The sequence below is a fragment of the Dipodomys merriami genome, unplaced genomic scaffold (assembly GCF_024711535.1).
Source record: "Dipodomys merriami isolate MVZ:Mamm:240054 unplaced genomic scaffold, mDipMer1.0.p SCAF_78, whole genome shotgun sequence".
NCBI classification, from domain to species: domain Eukaryota; kingdom Metazoa; phylum Chordata; class Mammalia; order Rodentia; family Heteromyidae; genus Dipodomys; species Dipodomys merriami.
This window is the reverse complement of record NW_027206379.1, coordinates 6,240,255-6,259,223: the sequence shown is the minus strand read 5'-3', so window position 1 is coordinate 6,259,223 and position 18,969 is coordinate 6,240,255. Positions and strand designations below refer to the sequence as shown.

General features: G+C 49.8%; 1 protein-coding gene across 1 annotated transcript; it reads left to right on the top strand.

Moving 5' to 3' along the window:
* The first annotated feature begins 1,261 nt into the window (after nt 1-1,261).
* LOC138818795 (26S proteasome non-ATPase regulatory subunit 13) lies at nt 1,262-17,478 on the top strand. The gene is made up of 13 exons (XM_070009915.1): nt 1,262-1,413; nt 3,253-3,331; nt 7,490-7,524; nt 7,611-7,666; nt 8,499-8,542; nt 8,711-8,797; nt 10,995-11,166; nt 13,100-13,179; nt 13,261-13,386; nt 15,959-16,021; nt 16,262-16,342; nt 16,513-16,629; nt 17,125-17,478. Exons 1-13 carry the CDS (start codon nt 1,319-1,321, stop codon nt 17,218-17,220), a joined length of 1,131 nt encoding a protein of 376 aa, XP_069866016.1. The 5' UTR covers nt 1,262-1,318; the 3' UTR covers nt 17,221-17,478.
* The last annotated feature ends 1,491 nt before the right edge of the window (nt 17,479-18,969 follow it).

Below are 18,969 nucleotides of genomic sequence, written 5' to 3'. Positions count from 1 at the left end.
TGCCCGCCCCTTGGTGTCACGCGCGGACCCGGGCTCACCCCGCCCCTTGGTGTCACGTGCGGACCCGAGCTCTGCCCGCCCCTTGGTGTCATGCGTGGGCCCGAGCTCGGCCCGCCCCTTGGTGTCACGTGTGGACCCGAGCTCGGCCCCGCCCCTTGGTGTCAGGACCCGAGCTCGGCCCGCCCTCTGGTGTCACGCGTGGGCCCGAGCCCGGCCCGCCCCTTGGTGTCACGTGCAGACCCGAGCCCGGCCCGCCCCTTGGTATCACGCGTGGGCCCGAGCTCGGCCCGCCCCTTGGTGTCACGTGCAGACCCGAGCTCGGCCCGCCCCTTGGTGTCACGCGTGGGCCCGAGCCCGGCCCGCCCCTTGGTGTCACGTGCAGACCCGAGCCCGGCCCGCCCCTTGGTGTCACGTGCAGACCCGAGCCCGGCCCGCCCCTTGGTGTCACGCGTGGGCCCGAGCTCGGCCCGCCCCTTGGTGTCACGCGTGGGCCCGAGCTCGGCCCGCCCCTTGGTGTCACGTGCAGACCCGAGCTCGGCCCCGCCCCTTGGTGTCACGCGTGGGCCCGAGCCCGGCCCGCCCCTTGGTGTCACGTGCAGACCCGAGCCCGGCCCGCCCCTTGGTGTCACGCGTGGGCCCGAGCTCGGCCCCGCCCCTTGGTGTCACGCGTGGGCCCGAGCTCGGCCCCGCCCCTTGGTGTCACGTGCAGACCCGAGCTCGGCCCCGCCCCTTGGTGTCACGCGTGGGCCCGAGCTCGGCCCGCGGTCGGCGCCCGGCCCGCACCCGCAGGTCAGAGGCGGACTCGACGGCGGCCCCCGGGGTCGAGCGCCCGGCCGTCAGTCCCCGGCCGGCCCGGGAGGCGCACCTGCCGCCCACGGCGCTGGCGCTGGTCCCGGCGCGGGGAGGGCCGTCCCCGCGGGACCCCGGGCTCGCGCGCAGCTGCAGCGCCGCGGGCTGGAGCGTGGCTCGGCGGCGGAGCGCTGGCCTGGCGCGCACCACGCCCGGGTTCGAGTCCTCAGAGCTCAGGGGGTCGAGCGCTGGCCTTGGGCAAAAGCAGCTCCGGGCAGCGCCGGCACCAGGGGAGCAGCCCGGACGCGGGCCGTGCGCGTGCGCGTGCGCGTGCGCGTGCGGAGCGAGCCCCGGGCCGGGGCGGGGCGCAGAGACGTTACCCGGGCAACCCGCGCGCCGCCGGCGCCGGGCTCCCAGCGGGCCACGCGCCGGGCGGCGCGGCGCGGCGCTTCCGGGAGTGACCGAGCACTTCCGGCCGCCGTCCCCGCCGCCGCCCTCTCGGCTGTGAGGAGACCCGAGCTCGGCCACCATGAAGGACGTGCCGGGCTTTCTGCAGCAGAGCCAGAGCTCCGGGCCCGGGCAGGCCGCCGTGTGGCACCGACTCGAGGAGCTCTACACCAAGAAGTGAGCCCGGGAGCCTGCGCGGCCGCGGGGAGGCGGCGCGGGCGCGGGGCGGCGCGGGAGAGGGGCGGCGCGGGAGAGGGGCGGCGCGGGCGCGGGGAGGCGGCGCGGGAGAGGGGCGGCGCGGGAGAGGGGCGGCGCGGGAGAGGGGCGGCGCGGGCGCGGGGAGGCGGCGCGGGCGCGGGGAGGCGGCGCGGGCGCGGGGCGGCGCGGGCGCGGGAGAGGGGCGGCGCGGGCGCGGGGAGGCGGCGCGGGCGCGGGGCGGCGGCGCGGGCGCGGGGCGGCGGCGCGGGCGCGGGGCGGGGCGGCGCGGGCGCGGGGCGGCGGCGCGGGCGCGGGGAGGCGGCGCGGGCGCGGGGAGGCGGCGCGGGCGCGGGGAGGCGGCGCGGGCGCGGGGAGGCGGCGCGGGCGCGGGGCGGCGCGGGCGCGGGGAGGCGGCGCGGGCGCGGGCGCGGGGCGGCGCGGGCGCGGCCCCGGGACCCCGGGGCCCGAGCCGGTCCGCAGCGGCTGGGGGCAGGAGTCGCCGCTCCCCGGCCGGCCGGCCTCCCAGCGCCTCCCTCTGGCCCTGCCGCAGGGCCCGCAGGGTCGTGGCGGCCCGGGGCCAGCGCGCGGTGGCAGCCGCTCCACAGGGAGCGGCAGGTCCCGGGGCTCCTCCGCGTGTCACGTGTCACAGTGACCTTTCCCACGGCCTGGAGCCCACACCAGTCAGCCGTGCGATTGGTGCGTTCTGCGACCGGTTACAGGGATGCCCCAGTACTTCCTGTCCCTACTTTCCACTTCACGTTGTGCTTCTTGCTCCGGAGAGGTCTCAGAGTTTGGGTTTGTTTAGAAACAGGATGAGATTTAGATCCACCGTAAGTTACTAGCGTTTGGCCAGGCGACTCAAGCCTGTGTCCCTGTCTGGGAGGTGGAGGTCGCTGACTGCAGTTGGAGCCCCAGCAAAAAGGTTGAGAGAGTATCATGACCAAAAGCTATGTGCAGTAGTGTGGGCCTGTTATCTCAGCCAGAGGGGGAAAAGTAGCTGGCCCTTGTTAGCCCAACAACTTTGTGAAACAACTTGGAGGATTGCAGCCCAGGCCTACCAGGGAACAAAGCAAACCTTACCTGGTAAATAACCAATGCAAAAGGGGCGGGGCTGGACTCAAGAGATAGAGCACCAGCTTAGCAAGTGGAGACCCTGAATTCAATCCCCATTACAGCCCCACCCACCAAAAAAGTAAATTACCAGCATTGGGAGCTGCTCCATGAAGAGACAAGTCCCATAGTATCCCTCCTACTGACCATGGGGCATTTAACAGCCTTTCACCCAAACATTCACATGTCTTCATAGTGTCTGTCAGGCTTCTGATAGTATCAGTTCTTAGTGTGTGACAAATGGTAGGTAACATTTGATCTGCATTATTAAATATTCGCCTTTAGTGTTTATGTGAAGGGTGTTATGTCACTGTCCTAGAGGTTTTATGTTTTAGCTCATTCCATCCTTCAGCCACAGATGAGAAAACTGAAGTTGTTTTCTTGCCTCCCCTGAGATACTTGGCTAACAAGTAGGAGAACTTGGATTTCAATATAGTACTGCATAATTTCAAGATTGTTTCCAGTTGAAACAATCACCCTTCGAAGTCTAGAAAGATGTTTTCCATTTCATAGCTGGGAAAACTGACTTAGGATAAGGGAGCTCAAGGTAGCATGACCATTAGTAGCAGAGTCTTAGCATTCTTTACACTGTGCCCTATAAAGAATAAGGAAACTGGTTAGCATTTGTTGTTTGCTAGGACTGGCAAGGTTGAAAATATTTGTGACTTCATGTTAGTTTATGGCTCTAAAGGGCATAATGTTTTTCAGGTTGTGGCATCAGCTGACACTTCAGGTGCTTGATTTTGTGCAAGACCCGTGCTTTGCCCAAGGAGATGGTCTCATTAAGGTAAGTCATTTATGGTGATAAGTCAGATTATATGAATATGTTTTTTTTTTTTGGTCGGTCGTGGGGCTTGAACTCTGGGCCTGGGCGCTGTCCCTCAGCTCTTCAGCTCAAGGCGAGCGCTCTACCACTTGAGCTACAGCGCCACTTCCGGTTTTCTGGTGGTTTTATTGGAGATAGGAGTCTCACGGTCTTTCCTGCCCGGGCTGGCTTTGAACCGTGATCCTCAGATCTCAGCCTCCTGAGTAGCTAGGATTACAGGCGTGAGCCACCAGTGCCCGGCTTATGATTTTTTTTTATTTTTTATTTATTTATTTTTTTTTTTTGTCGGTCGTGGGGCTTGAACTCTGGGCCTGGGCGCTGTCCCTCAGCTCTTCAGCTCAAGGCGAGCGCTCTACCACTTGAGCTACAGCGCCACTTCCTATGAATATGTTTAAGGACTACTGCTTTGTGATGATCATAATGAGATCAAATCACTTTATGCCAGGGATTGTTGTAGGCACTCTATATTTTTTTATAACTTTGGGGAATAGCTACTATTTTTAATTTTGTGGTTGTTGTTCTTTCTTTTTTCCTAGAAGCAGACCTAAGAGTTAAATGATTAACCTACCTAACAAGTCACAGAAGAGCTTTCAGAGACAGATATTGTCTCAGCCGGAATGGTGGCTCACAGCTATAATCCCAGCAACATGGGAATTATAGGTAGAGCATTATTCCTGGAGGCCAACCCAGGCAAAAAGTGGCAGACCCTATCTGAAAAATAACAACACAAAAGGGCTTAACGTGTGGTCAATTGGTAGAATGCTTACCTCACATTGACAAGGTCCAGAGTTCAAACCCCAGTATCACCAAAAAGAAAGAAAACTACAATTTTTGTTTCTATGATTCTAGACTAGAGCTGGGAATGAGACTGAGTTGTAGTTTGTGCTTAGCATTCATGCAGCCTGTTGTTTTATCCTTAGCGCCACCAAAACAAAATAAACACAGTGAAATGGTATATAATCTCAGGAGACTCAGTCAAGAGGATCATAAGTTCAATGGCCTAGGCAATATAGTGAGACCTGTCTTTTGTTTTTTTTGGGGGGGGTCCGGTCATGGGGCCTATACTCTGGGCCTGGGCGCTGTCCTTCTGCTCTTCAGCTCAAGGCTAGTGCTCTACCACTTGAGCCACAGTGCCACTTCCGGCTTTTTTCTTTTTGCTTATGTGGTGCTGAGGAATCGAACCCAGGGCCTCAGGCATGCAAGGCAAGAGCTCTACCACTGAGCCACCATCCCAGCCCCTGTTTTTTTTGTTTTTGTTTTGGCCAGGTACTGGTGGCACATACCTGTAATTCTACCTTTTCAAGAGGCTGAGATCTGAGGACCATGATTTGAAGCCAGCCCAGGCTGGAAGGTCCAGAAGACTCTTGAGTGGTAGAGCACTAGCCTTAGGCATAAAAGCTTATGGACAGTGCCCAAGCCCTGACTTCAAGTCTTAGGACTAGCACCACAAGAAAAGGCCAGGTGCTGGTGTCTCATGCCTGTACTCTTAACTTAGGAGGTTGAGATTTCAGGTAGGAAAATCTGTTAGACTCTTACATCTAATAAATTACGCCCCCCCCCCCAAAAAAAAAAAAGCTGGAGGTGGAGCTGTGGCTCAAGTAGTAGAGTGCTAGCCTTGAGTAGAAAAGCTCAGGGAAGCTGGGTGCCGGTTGCTCACGCCTGTAATCCTAGTTACTCAGGAGGCTTAGATTTGAGGATCGAGATTCAAAGCCAGCCCGGGCAGGAAAGTCTGTGAGACTCTTATCTCCAATAAACCACTAGAAAACCGGAAGTGGCGCTGTGGCTCAAGCAGTAGAGTGCTCCCTTGAACTGAAGAGCGCAGGGTCAGCGCCCAAGCCCCATGACTGACCAAAAAAAAGCTCAGGGACCATGCCAAGGCCCTGAATTAAAGCCCCAGGGCTGCGCGCGCGCACGCACGCACGCACGCACACACACACACACGAGAATAGATATAGATGAATGAAATAAAATTCTAGCTTAAAATACTACCTTATAGCATGTCCAGGTATCTTTTATTATTTACACATTTTTTCAGTGTCATGTAGGCCAGGGTAGTCTAGAACTTCCATCCTCATCTATCTTAAGCTTCTTAAGAACTGAGATTATAATCCTGAACCACTTTGGTTTTTTGTTGCTGTTGTATTTTACTTCAGGGAAACTGTTCCAAAAGAATAGAAAGTTCAAAATAGAGGATGATACAAAGAAAGATTGCCATAGGAACCTTGTAGATAATTCTCACTCCCCTTCTTTACCACTCTGCTTGTGGAAATACTTCTGACCTTAGTAATGTAGAAACAATATTTGTTCACTTGAGAGAAGTAGGATTGAAGGGGCAACAGCATAATATGCTGCCTTTTTAATAGATTACTTTGAGGATTTGTAAGCAGGAAAGGGAAAAAAACTTTCTAGCCTGAATCCCCTGAAAGAACTCAGAAGCCTCTTGAGATCTTCTCAGGCATCTTTTTCTGATTTTGAATGAATCAGATTTCTATTGATAGCGCACCTATAATTGTAACATGAGTTATTTTTCCTGAATACATTATTTTGTTTATATCGTTAATTTGTGTGTGTGGGTGAATGTGTGTGTGCCAGTACTGGGTCTTGAACTCAAGGTCTTATGCTTTTTTGCTCAAAGCTAGTGCTCTAGCAGTTGAACCATACCTCCACTTCTGGTTATTTGGAGAGGAGCATCTCAGAGACTTTGAGATTCAAAACCTGAGCTGGCTTTGAACCTCAGTCCTCAGATCTCAGCCTCCTAAGTAGCTAGGATTATAGGTGTGAGCCACCAGCACTTAATGCATTATATCGCACATACTGAAGCTTACCACTTTACCACTCCACCTCCTAAAGCTGAAAACTTTTTTTGTGTTTTTTTAAAAATATTATTATTATTACTATTATTATTTGACTGTTGTGGGGCCTGAACTCTGGGCCTGGGTGCTGTCCCTCAGCTCTTCAGCTCAAGACTAGTGCTCTACCACTTGAATCACAGCACCACTTCCACAGCACCACTTCCAGCTTTTTCTGCTTATGTGGTGCTCAGGAATCGAACCCTCATGCATGCAAGACAAGCACTCTACCACTGAGCCACGTTCCCAGTCCCTTTTTATGGTTTATATCCATCAATTTGCCACTCTACTACCAAAAATAACTTGCAGTTGTCTGTAAGCATAAAGTTTTTTGCTGACCATTGGAAAAATGATTTAAAAAAAAGTATTAACAGTTGTTCTCCAAGGTTCTACATCCTATAGTGAAATATAGTTCATTGTTATCTTTGCAGTCTTAACCTTTGAATTGTTTATATATGGCAAAGTGTTCACTCAGCTCTTGTAGTAATATGACACTCAGCAGATTTGAGTTCACTTTTTCATAGATAAATAAACCTTGAAAGTTGTTAAGACCAAGTTCACATAGTGTAAAATGAATGGTACTCATTAATACAGTCACTGTTTTTTGTTTATGTACTCCAATTTTTAAAAATCAGCAAACTTTTTGAGTAATAATCCCCCTGTTGGGAGAAGGATGATTATATTTATTTAGATGATTGTATGCCAGATATAAATAACTGACACAGCAACATTTCCATCTTGCTGCTTTGTATTCTAGAGAACTATCATGCTCGTTTCAAAATTGAAGTTATCTGGAGGTTTCTTCTCTTTACCCACCATGAACACTCCCTTTCCCCAGCTAACCTAGTTGTGACCTTAGAAGTTCATTGTCAACCTGCCTTCCCTGTGCCCAGCCCACATCTGATCATATCCGGTCCAACTTACTGGCATGTCTTTGTATCCTCAACAATGCTCTGTTCCACTGTCTTTCAGTCTTCTTCTTCCAGTGGTCTCAGTGTTCTCTGGTGTTTTTCTCTGTACCTAGTTTTATTTTCCTAGTTCAGCCTGGCCTAGAGAAGAATCTAATCTCCAGTGTCTTCTACCTTATCCTTCAGAATCAGTGCAATCTGTTCATGTCTGCCGTCTCCTCAGCTACTTTGTATATGATGGGCATTTTGATTTACACCTGGTAATACTGATGCAGCTTCTTTAACTAAAAATAGTGGTTTTGACATCTGATTTTGCAGAATGAAAGACATCCTGTACTTACTCTTCTGTTTTGGTTTCACAGCTTTATGAAAATTTCATTAGTGAATTTGAACACAGGTAAAAAACCTTTTATTAGTTATTTACTTTGAAAATAAATATGTTGATATTTTTTGACATTCAAAAGCTGGTGGTTATTATTTCAGGGTGAACCCTTTGTCCCTGGTAGAAATTATCCTTCACGTGGTTAGACAAATGACCGGTAAGCCTCATTTTGTTTCATAGTAGAACAGATCAAGTGGTAGTTAAAGTGATCTTGAAATAGGCTTTTAACTGAATGAAATGTAATTAAATGTAATTTAATAAACAGTATTGGCTGGGAGGAGTGCACACTTTGAATCCTTGTACTCTGGAAGCTAAGGCAGGTGAATCACAAGTGCAAATATAGCTTAGGCTATGTAGTTAAGAAACTTGTCTTTTAAAAAAAAAAAAAAACCAGTCACTGGTGGCTCACACCTGTAATCTGAGGGTTCTGGTTCAAAGCTGAGGATTGCGGTTTGAAGCTAGCCCAAGCAGAAAAGTCTGTGAGATTTATCTCCAATTAAACACACACACACACACACACACACAACAGAAGCGGAGCTGTAGTTCAAGTGGTAGAGTAGTAGAGAGCAAAAAAGCTCAGGGACAACACTCAAGCTCTGAATTCAAGCCCCAGGACCAGCACCAAAAAACCCCACTGGCACATACTTGTAATCTCAACTACTACATTGGGTAGTTGGATTTAGAAGATCATGGTTCCAGCAAAAATTAAATGAGATAGGGTTTATCTCAACAAGCCTAGGCTAAGGCCCAAGACCTTACCTGAAAAATAACCAAAGCAGTAAGGGCTGGAGGTTGGCTCAAGTGGTAGAGCACCTGCCTGACAATCACAAAGCCCTGAGCTCAATCCCCATACTGCCAAGGAAAGAGAAAGAAAAAAACATTAGATTGAGTTAAGTTTTTATTACACCTTCTGATCTAACCCTGCAAGGTGTTGGCTAGTAGAAACTCTGCTGCTGGTGAGCCTGACTTTGTTCTTCTTTCTCTTCTAGATCCTAATGTAGCTCTTACTTTTCTGGAAAAGACTCGTGAGAAGGTGAATATAAAGTTTTAACAGCACCTGTGGGAATATATGAGACTTGAATGTTCCTCTTTAGAAGCCTTTAATCTCCTGGCTTGAAAGTGAGATCAATGACCAAGTAGTGACTCACTTTGTGAATTTGCTGCCCACATTCTGAGTTTCTCTTGTTTTTGATATTGTTAGGTAAAAAGTAGCGATGAGGCAGTGATCCTGTGTAAAACAGCAATTGGAGCCTTAAAATTAAACATTGGGGACTTACAGGCTACAAAGGTAAGGTTACCATAATAACCTATTTATCTGTGGTTTAAAACTGGGAGTGGGGGGAACTGAAAAAAAAAAAAACTTCCCTTCTCTTTAACTGTTAACTCAAAATAGTTTTGAGTTATAGAAAAGGTGCAAAATAGCACTCATATTTCCTTTTTTTTTTTTCCCCTTCTTTGTTCTGCTGATAGGTCTTTGAATTCTGTGCTTGGGTGCTCTCCCTTAGCTTTTTTGCTCAAGGCTGGTGCTCTACTATTTGAGCCACAGCTTCACTTCTGGCTTTTTGGTGGTTAATTGTAGATAAGAGTCTCAGACTTTTGTGCTAAGGCTAGCTTTGCACTCTAATCCTCAGATCTCAACCTCCTGAGAATCTAGGGTTACAGGCATGAACAACCTGTACTGAGTTAATCCAGATTCCCCAGTGATTACATTTTGCCACTTTTGCCTAATTGTGTGTGTGCATGCGTGTGTGTGATTTTTCTTTCTCAAAATCATTTCATAGTGAGTTGTTCATATGAAGCCTGCTATCCTTAAAACAAAAGAACACTGCCTGTGTGACCACAGCTTTCCATTCTGTCAGATCTCCACTTCGCCTTGGCTAGGTGACATTCCTGGGCTCTTGCTGGCCAGGTGCAGCCTCCTCACTACTGGCAGGTCATGTGCTCCTCCATCTTCTTTCTGCCTCAAAAACTCTTGTTGAAGTTTCCTGTCTTGCCTTTCTTTTATCTTTGTTCAGTTTGGGGGACAAATGTGGAGTATGGTTAACAGTGAGACCAAAGTATATAGTTAGTCCTTGGGGGGTAAAGGGGGAGGAGAGTGGGGTGGGGCTGGTGGGGTGGTGCTAGTCCTGAGACTTTAACTCAGGGCCTGGGCACTGTCCCTGATGAGCTTTTTAGCACTACCACTTTAGCCACAGTTCCACTTTGGGTTCTTTGGTGTTTGAGTCGAGAAAAGTCTTAACAGACTTTCTTGCCCAGGCTGGCTTTGAACCTTGATCCTCAGATCTCAGCCTCCTGAGTCACTAGGATTATAGATGCCTGGCTAGTCATCTATTTTGTTTAACCAGAGACTGCATGTATTTTTGTTTGGTTTGGTTTTGATTTTGGTAACCATGATATTAATGAAAATAGGTTGGTGGGGTAAGGGTTGGAAGTTCTCCTTGCCTTAAAAAAAAAAAAATGCCTTTTAATTATTGCTACCCATCCAGGATCTTGTGCATACTTGTTACACTGATTTTATTTAAGACACATGGCCACTGTGAGACAGTAAGGAATTCTGTAACTGGCCATCCTTGAGTTCCAACCAGGTCAGGAGCAGAGCAGCATATGCAGTAAGCACACTGTGCTCCCAACCCTGTTCCTCCTCACTGGGGCCTCTCAGTGCATACTTCCTTGTCCAGGCAGATGTGTACAACTCTTAATCTCTACTCCTCTGGTTTTAGGGCCATCATGTATAGATGTAGGCAACTTTTACCCAAGTTTTCTTCTACCATGTGTTGTTTCACAACTTACAAATGCGGTGAAGGGATATAAGTTGCTTCTACACGTAATTTATTATCATCTCTATGTCTAGTTTATTGTGTATGTGAGCAGTCTCCCATGTGTGTTTCTGGAGAAGAATTGAGTATGAGGTGTGTGAGCCCCCAGACTCCTGATGCTTCCTGCCTTTGTCCCTTGATTTTTTTTGGGGGGGGGGGGAGGGGGTCCGGTCGTAGGGCCTGAACTCTGGGCCTGGGCGCTGTCCCTCAGCTCTTTAGCTCAAGGCTAGCACTCTACCGCTTGAACCACAGTGCCACTTCCGGCTTTTTTTTCTTTTTGCTTATGTGGTGCTGAGGAATCGAACCCAGGGCCTCAAGCATGCAAGGCAAGCGCTCTACCACTGAGCCAACTTCCCAGCCTGTCCCTTGATATTTTGGGGGGGGGGTCCGGTTGGGGGGCCTGTGCCACTTCCGGCTTTTTCCTTTTTGCTTATGTGGTGCTGAGGAATCAAACCCAGGGCCTCAAGCATGCAAGGCAAGCGCTCTACCACTGAGCCAACTTCCCAGCCCTCCCTTGGTATTTTTATGTCATTGTACTCTTGCAAATTTACTAGAGGTTAAGTTTTCTAGTGTCGCGTTTATCAGTGCCTCACTTTGCAGTATATGCTTTTTGTTTTTGTTACTTTTTAAATCTTTAAATTGGAGGACAATTACACTTCCTGTGTGTAGGAGACAATTGAAGATGTGGAAGAGATGCTCAGCAGCCTCCCCGGAGTGACGTCCGTTCATAGTCGTTTCTATGACCTATCCAGTAAATACTACCAAACAATTGGGAACCATGCATCCTACTACAAGGACGCTCTACGGTTTCTGGGCTGCGTTGACATCAAGGATCTACCAGGTAACAGAGCCTTTACAGTTCATGTCACACAGGCATATTGCTGAGCACAGCAGTTATGAGGTGCTGGAGGAAGTAGGTTCAGCTTCATTCAGGTGGGTTCATCCTCTGAAGTAAAGTAGAAAGATTCTGTAGCTCTGGTTTATAACTTATTGGTCTCCAGCACTTAATGTGTATGACAGCAAGGCTAAGTCCTACTAATCCCTTCATCTTCTCCAGGTTCATACTGTTACCTAAGTCAGAGGTCTTACAGGAAGTATAGTATGTGATACAAGGACCTTCTGATCTCCTGCAAGATGGAGGTCCCTGAAATTCCCTAGAGCTGAGGGCTTCTGAAAACCAAGCTCTGGATTAGAGTCTTTCAAGGATCTGACAAGTAGAAAGAAAGTTGGCCAGAGCTTTGGGAAAGAAAGAAAAGTATGCATTTGCATAAAAATTTCAGCATAAGGGGCTGGGAAGGTGGCTCAGTGGTAGAGCGCTTGCCTTGCATGCTCAAGGCCCTGGGTTCGATTCCTCAGCCTCACATAAGCAAAAAGAAAAAAGCCAGAAGTGGCGCTGTGGCTCAAGTGGTAGAGCACTAGCCTTGAGCTGAAGAGCTGAGGGACAGCGCCCAGGCCCAGAGTTCAGGCCCCACGACCGGACCCAAAAAAAAAAAAAATTTCAGCATAAGCTAGGTACTGGTAGCTCATGCCTGTAATCTTAGAATCACAGTTCAAAGCCAGCCAGGACAGGAAAGTTGGAGCTTTTTGTTTTGGAGGCGGGGGTCAGTCCTACGGTTCAAACTCTGGGTCTGGGCACTGTCCCTGAGCTCTTCAGCTCAAGGCAAGTGCTCTACCACTTGAGCCAGAGTGCCACTTCAGTTTTCAGGTGGTAAATTGGAGATAGGCATCTCACAGACTTTTCCTGCCCAGGCTGGCTTTGAACTGTGATCCTCAGATAGCAGCCCCCTGAGTAGCTAGGATTATAAGCATGAGCCACAGGTGAGAATCTTATCTCCACTAAAACTACCTAAAAAGCCAAAAGGGAAGCTGTGGCTCAAGTGGTAGTGTCAGCCTTGAGCAAAAGAAGCACAAAGAAAGCACCCAGGCCCTGAGTTCAAGTCTCCTCCCCCCCACCCCCTCCCCCCAAAAAACCCCAAAACAACAGTATAGTATAGATAGACCTCAAAATATGCTGGTGAAGCTAAGGGATCAGAAACTCTAAAAAATGCTGGTGCAGCTTTGCAGATCAAGAAAAATACACTGGAAACGCAACTACTGCAGCCCAGAGAATAGAGGGCTTGATGTCAAGGGAGCAGAAAGCTGGCTTGTTCTAGTTTTATTTTTATTTTATTTATTTATTTATTTATTTATTTATTTATTTTTTGTTGGTCGTGGGGCTTGAACTCTGGGCCTGGGCGCTGTCCCTCAGCTCTTCAGCTCAAGGCGAGCACTCTACCACTTGAGCCATAGCGCCACTTCCGGTTTTATGGTGGTTTATTGGAGATGAGAGTCTCACGGTCTCTCCCGCCCGGGCTGGCTTTGAACTGTGATCCTCAGATCTCAGCCTCCTGAGTAGCTAGGATGACAGGCGTGAGCCACCAGCGCCCGGCTTTGTTCTAGTTTTAATAAATGCAGACTGAGGTGACATTCAGACAGCTGAGTGGCAGTTTTACTTCCCATGGCAGGACCAGGATGGTTCTAAGAAACTCATTACTCTGGAAAGAACAAACTGAATGTTGAACAAATTCACATGCATTTTGGAAACAATTAGTGATCTGATTGCTCCATCCATAACATTCATTTCTATGTGATTCCTATTGTAACCCAGATTGGCTCAACACTTTAAGAAGAAGCTGCCAAGACTGTGTTCTCTTACTTGTGTTATGTTTTGTTACTTTGTTTGGCTTTTCAAGGCCAAACAAGAGTTGGATATGATTGGTATGTTCTTGTCTCAGTGTCAGAGCAGCAGGAGAGAGCCTTCACACTGGGGCTCGCAGGACTTCTCGGCGAGGGAGTTTTTAACTTTGGAGAACTTGTAAGTTGACCTGTATAGATTCCTTGATGGAGCAGGGGAGAGGGAGGCTGCCTTCTGCCTGCTGATGTCTCCTCTCCACAGCTCATGCACCCTGTTCTGGAGTCTCTGAGAAGCACTGACCGGCAGTGGCTGATTGATACCCTTTATGCCTTCAACAGCGGCGCTGTAGACAGATTCCAGACACTTAAGACTGCCTGGGGCCAGCAGGTAGGCCCCGTGTGCCACTGGCTACACGTGTCCACTCACCAAACAAGTACTCACCTGGCCTTTGCTCTACACGTGTCTAGCGCCCAGGAGGCCTTGGGCACAGAGGGGGCAGTAGCACACCAAGGCAGCAGATGGTCAGTGATGCTTAACCCTAAAGAAAGAGTAGAAGGTGTATAAAAGAGCAGTACGTACATACACCTTCATCTGCACGGAAGGTGCAGATAAAAAGGTGTCAACCTCCTGAGGGAAGAACTGGCCTGGGCGTTAGAAGAACAGAATCAACACCTTCGTCGGTGCTGGATGAAAGGATGTTACCCCCTCCGGGGAAACGTGAAATAGTAAGGGAAAAGCAAATGCTTAGTATGCTTGCTAAACTGAGTAAGCATGTGTGTGCAGCTACATAAGCAGGCAGTCGCTTAGTGTGAGAAAGAGTGGAGAAAATGCAAGGAGAGGGAGTCACTCTCAGGAATGCAGTGCAGCCGGAACCACAGGATGGGGGGGCCACACAGGAGCATGGTGGTGGGAGGAGTTAGCAAGAGGTGCTTAGTGATAAGTCAAGCCTTTTTTAGTGAAACTAGTAGCAAAATTGCTGGTGTTAACTGTAGTAGGAATTGTGGTTGTGTTCTTGATTATGTATTTTCCTGAAACTTCCACTTTCTTAAAGCTTAAACTTGCAAAGTTCATATATAATGGAGCAGGATGGGTATGAACGTAGGATCCCAGAGGAGGCAAGAAGTACTAGACTTAGTCGGCCTTAACTGAGTCTGTGTACTGGCATCTGTGCAGAAATGTGCGCTCATAGAGTGGGCACAGTGACCCATACCTGTAGTCCCAGCTGCAGTCAGACAATCGCTTGAGCCTTGCACTTGGAAACTGGCTTGAGCAATATTAGAAGACCTTGTCAAAAAAAAAAAAAGCTGGGTACAGTAGCTCACACCTATAATCCCAACTACTTGGGAAGTAAAGATAGTAAGATCAGGGCTGGGAAGGTGGCTCAGTGGTAGAGCGCTTGCCTTGCATGCATGAGGCCCTGGGTTCGATTCCTCAGCACCACATAAGCAAAAAGAAAAAAAGCTGGAAGTGGCGCTGTGGCTCAAGTGGTAGAGCGCTATCCTTGAGCTGAAGAGCTGAGGGACAGCGCCCAGGCCCAGAGTTCAGGCCCCACGACTGGACCAAAAAAATAAAAATAAAAATATAAAAATATATTAAAAAAAAAAAAGATAGTAAGATCAGGCCTTGAGGTCAGTCCAGGGGAAAAAGCTAGCAAGATTCCATCTCCGTGAGCCAGCTTTCGTGTTGCCTTCTTCCAGCTGTACAGAAAACACTGTGCAGTTGACTGCTGTCTGGGTGAGTGGATGTGTCAATATGTCCATCCCTGATGTCCCCCTACCTGAAAAGTAAAGAAAGCAGAAGGCTAGGAGCATGATATAGGCGGTAGACAACCTGTGTAGCAAACATAAGGCTAAGTTCAAACCTCAGTAGCCACCCACCCCCCAGAGAGGGGTGGGGGGACCACACCAATTGGCTAGCCATAGCAGTTTATAAAGGGAGAGTAAGATCAGAGGTTCGTTATACCAGTGACTAGGCTGGAAACGCTCCTGCTGAGGAGAGTAAGGTTTCATGATCGTTTTTGTTTTTTATCTTGAGATGGAATCTCACTGTATTTCCCAGGCTGACTTGTGGGCCAGGAGATCCTCCCACCTCAGTCTCCCAAGTGCTAGGGTTATAGGTGCAAACCACTCTGCCTGCTGCTGTGTGTTATCAGTGTTTGCATTAAGTCATCAACTGCCATTAGTTTAATTCTGTGTTCACCAAATAACTTGCTGGTCTGTTGGCAGGAGAGAATATGCAGGCCTCACAAAAGAGTGCTAGTTCATATTAGAACACGATTTTCTTTTATAAACCAGACACTTGTTACTTGATTCAGCACAAGTCCCAGGACTCAGGGGCTCCTCAGAGGAGTTCCGCACCATGCTGATGGATAGCAATGCCACTGGGAGCCTCCAGGAGCACAGGACAAGTCCTTTCCTGGAGGTGCCTGTGCCAGGAGAGGCTGGGGGTACCTGGCAGTGTTTGTGATACCATTACTAATCTTGTCTCACAGAGTCCTTGTTGGTAGTAACAGCTCATAAAAGTCTTTCATTTCCTGCATAAAAGGAAGTTAGTATATCATTTGTCAATGAACTTTATCAACCCACAGTATAATATTTTGGGTTTGCCCAGTTTCTTTTTGTTGAATGCACCATAATAAAGCCTAGGTTAAGCCCAGCACTGATGGCTCGTGTCTGTAATCCTAGCTGCTCAGGAGTCCTGAAATACAGGATGAGGACTGCAATTCAAAGCTAGCCAGGGCAGGAAAGTCTGTGAGACTCCTATGTCCATTAAACTATCCAAAAAGCCAGAAGTGGAGCTGTGGCTCAAGTGGTAGAGTGCTATCCTTGAGCAAAGGAAGCTCAGAGACAGCCCAGGCCCTGAGTTCAAGCCGCAGGACCAGCACAAAACAAAAACAAAAAACACCTAGGTTAAGTAATTGATCAGCTGAAACATGAGAGATGTCTCTGTCTTTTTGCAGCCTGATTTAGCAGCCAATGAAGCCCAGCTTCTGAGGAAGATCCAGTTGCTGTGCCTGATGGAGGTAAGAAGCACCCGGGAAGCAGTCTGTCCATGCATCCAGGCTGCCATCAGGCTGCTGGACCCTGAGGGCCCCTCCCACCTTTCCTGAGTTTCTTTATAGTAAAACACATGGCTGTAGTATGTGGGATACTAACAAGGGGGTTCTCCATTTTCAGAGTAGGTTTTGACCAAAAAATCCTTACCAATCAGTTCTCCGACCATTCTTATTTGGGAAAATTGTTTTAAATAACATTTTTTTCAGATGACTTTCACACGGCCTGCCAATCACCGACAGCTTACTTTTGAAGAAATTGCCAAAAGTGCTAAAATCACAGTGAATGAGGTACAGTTCTTGGCCTGGGGTACTGAAGAGCTCAGGCAACTGAATGTGTGTCTTCCAGGCAGAGGAGGGCCTCTGTGAGCACTGTGCCCCGGCCCGTTCCCCCCACCCCACCCTGCCAGCAGAAGCAGTATTGTGTGCACCCAGAGTGTCTCACACAAGTCCTCAAACAGGTGGAGTTGCTGGTGATGAAGGCGCTCTCGGTGGGACTGGTGAGAGGCAGCATAGATGAGGTGGACAAGCGGGTGCACATGACCTGGGTGCAGCCCCGAGTGCTGGACCTGCAGCAGGTGAGGTGACTGAGGCTGCCCGCCTTCCCAGAGGGAGGCGGCACCTGTGGGGTCCTAGCTTCCTGTGGCACATGCCACCTGGGAGGGAGTCATTGCTCAACAAGAGGGTTAGAGATGGGATTACTGCTACAGGAAGTCAGTTTCATGTACCTAGGGTTTGAGCACTGCATTTAGAAGCTTAGAGCGACAACATGCTGGTTATAATCTCAAAATTGGTACTCAAATCAAATGTGTTCCTGGTTTTGTGATTTGAGCTCAAATCCTTCTTACTCGTATTGCTGGAATTTAATCCTGCGGATTTCCTCTATTCTCACCTGTTCTCTTTAATAATGTCCTTGTGATAGGAATTAACAGGGGTGATCATATCATACACACACCCCTACCTCCAGCTCTGATATTCTTACCACTGCCCCAGGAGTGATCTGGAGACATAACATGGTCCTGTGTTGCCTGTGACTTACTGGTCCTGACACACTGGTCCTGATTTGCCTTCAGATCACAGGAATGAAGGACCGGCTGGAGCTGTGGTGCACCGATGTGAAGAGCATGGAGATGCTGGTAGAGCACCAGGCTCAGGACATCCTCACCTAGAGCCGCTCCAGTGCTCCACTCAGCCTCACCCAAGGAGGCATTTCCTGGCCCAGGAAACTGGCAGCAGAGAGGATTACCTGTGTTCAGCTGCTCGCCCTCTGGAAAAGCAGCCTGAGTGGTGAAAGGGTCCTTCAGGCCTCAGATGATGAGGACGAGATTGAAAGTGGAATCCGTATTTCCACCCATGTCCACCTGCTGGATCTTTACCAGTGCAGTTCAGAAATGTTCTGACAATAAACGCCTTTGCTTTGTCCTGTTTACGGTTCTTTTCTTAGCTTTCAGGCTACGCCTATGCCTAAAGATAGCCTGCCCTAGAACTTGGGGGCCAGGGCCTTCGCTCTGCCTCCTCACTTTCCACTGCACACAGGATCGGGGCAGAGGCTTGCGCTCAGTCACCTAAGGAGCAAGTCCTGTCCTTATTGTCAGATGCCATAGTGACCCCTTTCTCCTTCTGCCCCCTCTGCCTTCAGGGATCCACGCATTCACACCCGTGACACCTTTGCCTCCTCCAAACCAGGGCACCCTGACCTGAGCAAGAGTTGGGTGAGAGTCCGCGTGAAGGCGGGGAAGGGTTAACGTGACCTCGGGGCTGTGCACGGTAAGGCTCCAGTGCCTTCATGCTGAGAGCTTTTCCTGCAGCTCTCCAAGTGAGGTAAGACCCACCTGCAGGGATCGGGAAGCTGACGAAGGTCACCATCCCAGCAGCCCGTTCCTGACAGAAAAGAACACGTGAGTCACAGGGCCATGCCTGACTACCAGAGGAAGTCTGACTGCCCCAGTCCACAGGGACCCGCAGTGTGGAGCTGTCTCAGGCAGAAGCAGCCTCCACAGCTAGATGGCGCTGTCCCTGCCTCCTCTGGCCTTCCGCTTGTCAGTGGTGTTAGCAGGTTGGCAGCCTCTGTCCCTGCAGGAGGACTAGCCTTGGGCTCCAGCACTCAAGATTCTGGCTGCCAGCACGCCATAAGTGTGCATTCACTTCCCAGCTGTGGCTGTATGCTGGGGTGCAGTGCAGAATGGCTGAGCCACTGAGTTAACTTGGCGGTGGACAAGGTCCAACTCCCTGTGCTGCATGACCGAGTGTGGTGTGCAGAGGTGACCCCACTTGGAGCTCGGTGTTCTTGGTTCTGAACTTGGGGGACCAGACTCAGAACCAGGCCGACATCCGCAGTTCCCGCCTGAAAAGGGCCAGCTAGAGACTAGCCCTTCCTGTTTAATCCCTAGAATTTGAGAACAAATTTGGCCTAGAACAGGAACCTTCGTCTGAATTCATGCTTAGCTATGTCATCATGAGCAAATGACCTGGATTTTGTTTTATTGGTAATTAAGCACACTCCTGAGCTCCACCAGCTTAGTTACTATTTGGGTCTTCGCTCTGCACCTGCGCCCTGATCCACCTGAGTATCTCAGCTGGTTGTGCCCAGATAGCAGAGGCCTGAGAAGGGAGAGTCCAGCTCTGCATTTGATGACCCCTTGAGTTACCTGGTCTTCCGGCAATGACATCTGGGCATGCACCGCCAGCCACAGCACTGACCCCTAACACCAAGGTCACCTCTCCTTTAACACCCAAGAAACGGGCCCAGTCCTCAAGATGGCCCACAGCTGCCTTGGGGGACACTCTCCATGGGGACAGTGGGGGTTCTGGCTGGTTTGGTGGAGACATGGACCTTGGAAACCACCTGGCCCCTGAGGGGGTGTGGAGTCACTGCAGGGTAGGGGACAACCTTAGTTAGCAAGGTTCTGTAGGGTACC

What these genes read in the sequence shown, in the direction of transcription:
- LOC138818795 (XM_070009915.1), top strand. Translation starts at nt 1,319, where the DNA reads ATGAAGGACGTGCCGGGCTTTCTGCAGCAGAGCCAGAGCTCCGGGCCC. An exon ending in GGGACTTACAGGCTACAAAG is followed by an intron (nt 8,798 to 10,994) that starts GTAAGGTTACCA and finishes TCCTGTGTGTAG; the next exon opens with GAGACAATTGAAGATGTGGA. An exon ending in TGACATCAAGGATCTACCAG is followed by an intron (nt 11,167 to 13,099) that starts GTAACAGAGCCT and finishes TTCTTGTCTCAG; the next exon opens with TGTCAGAGCAGCAGGAGAGA.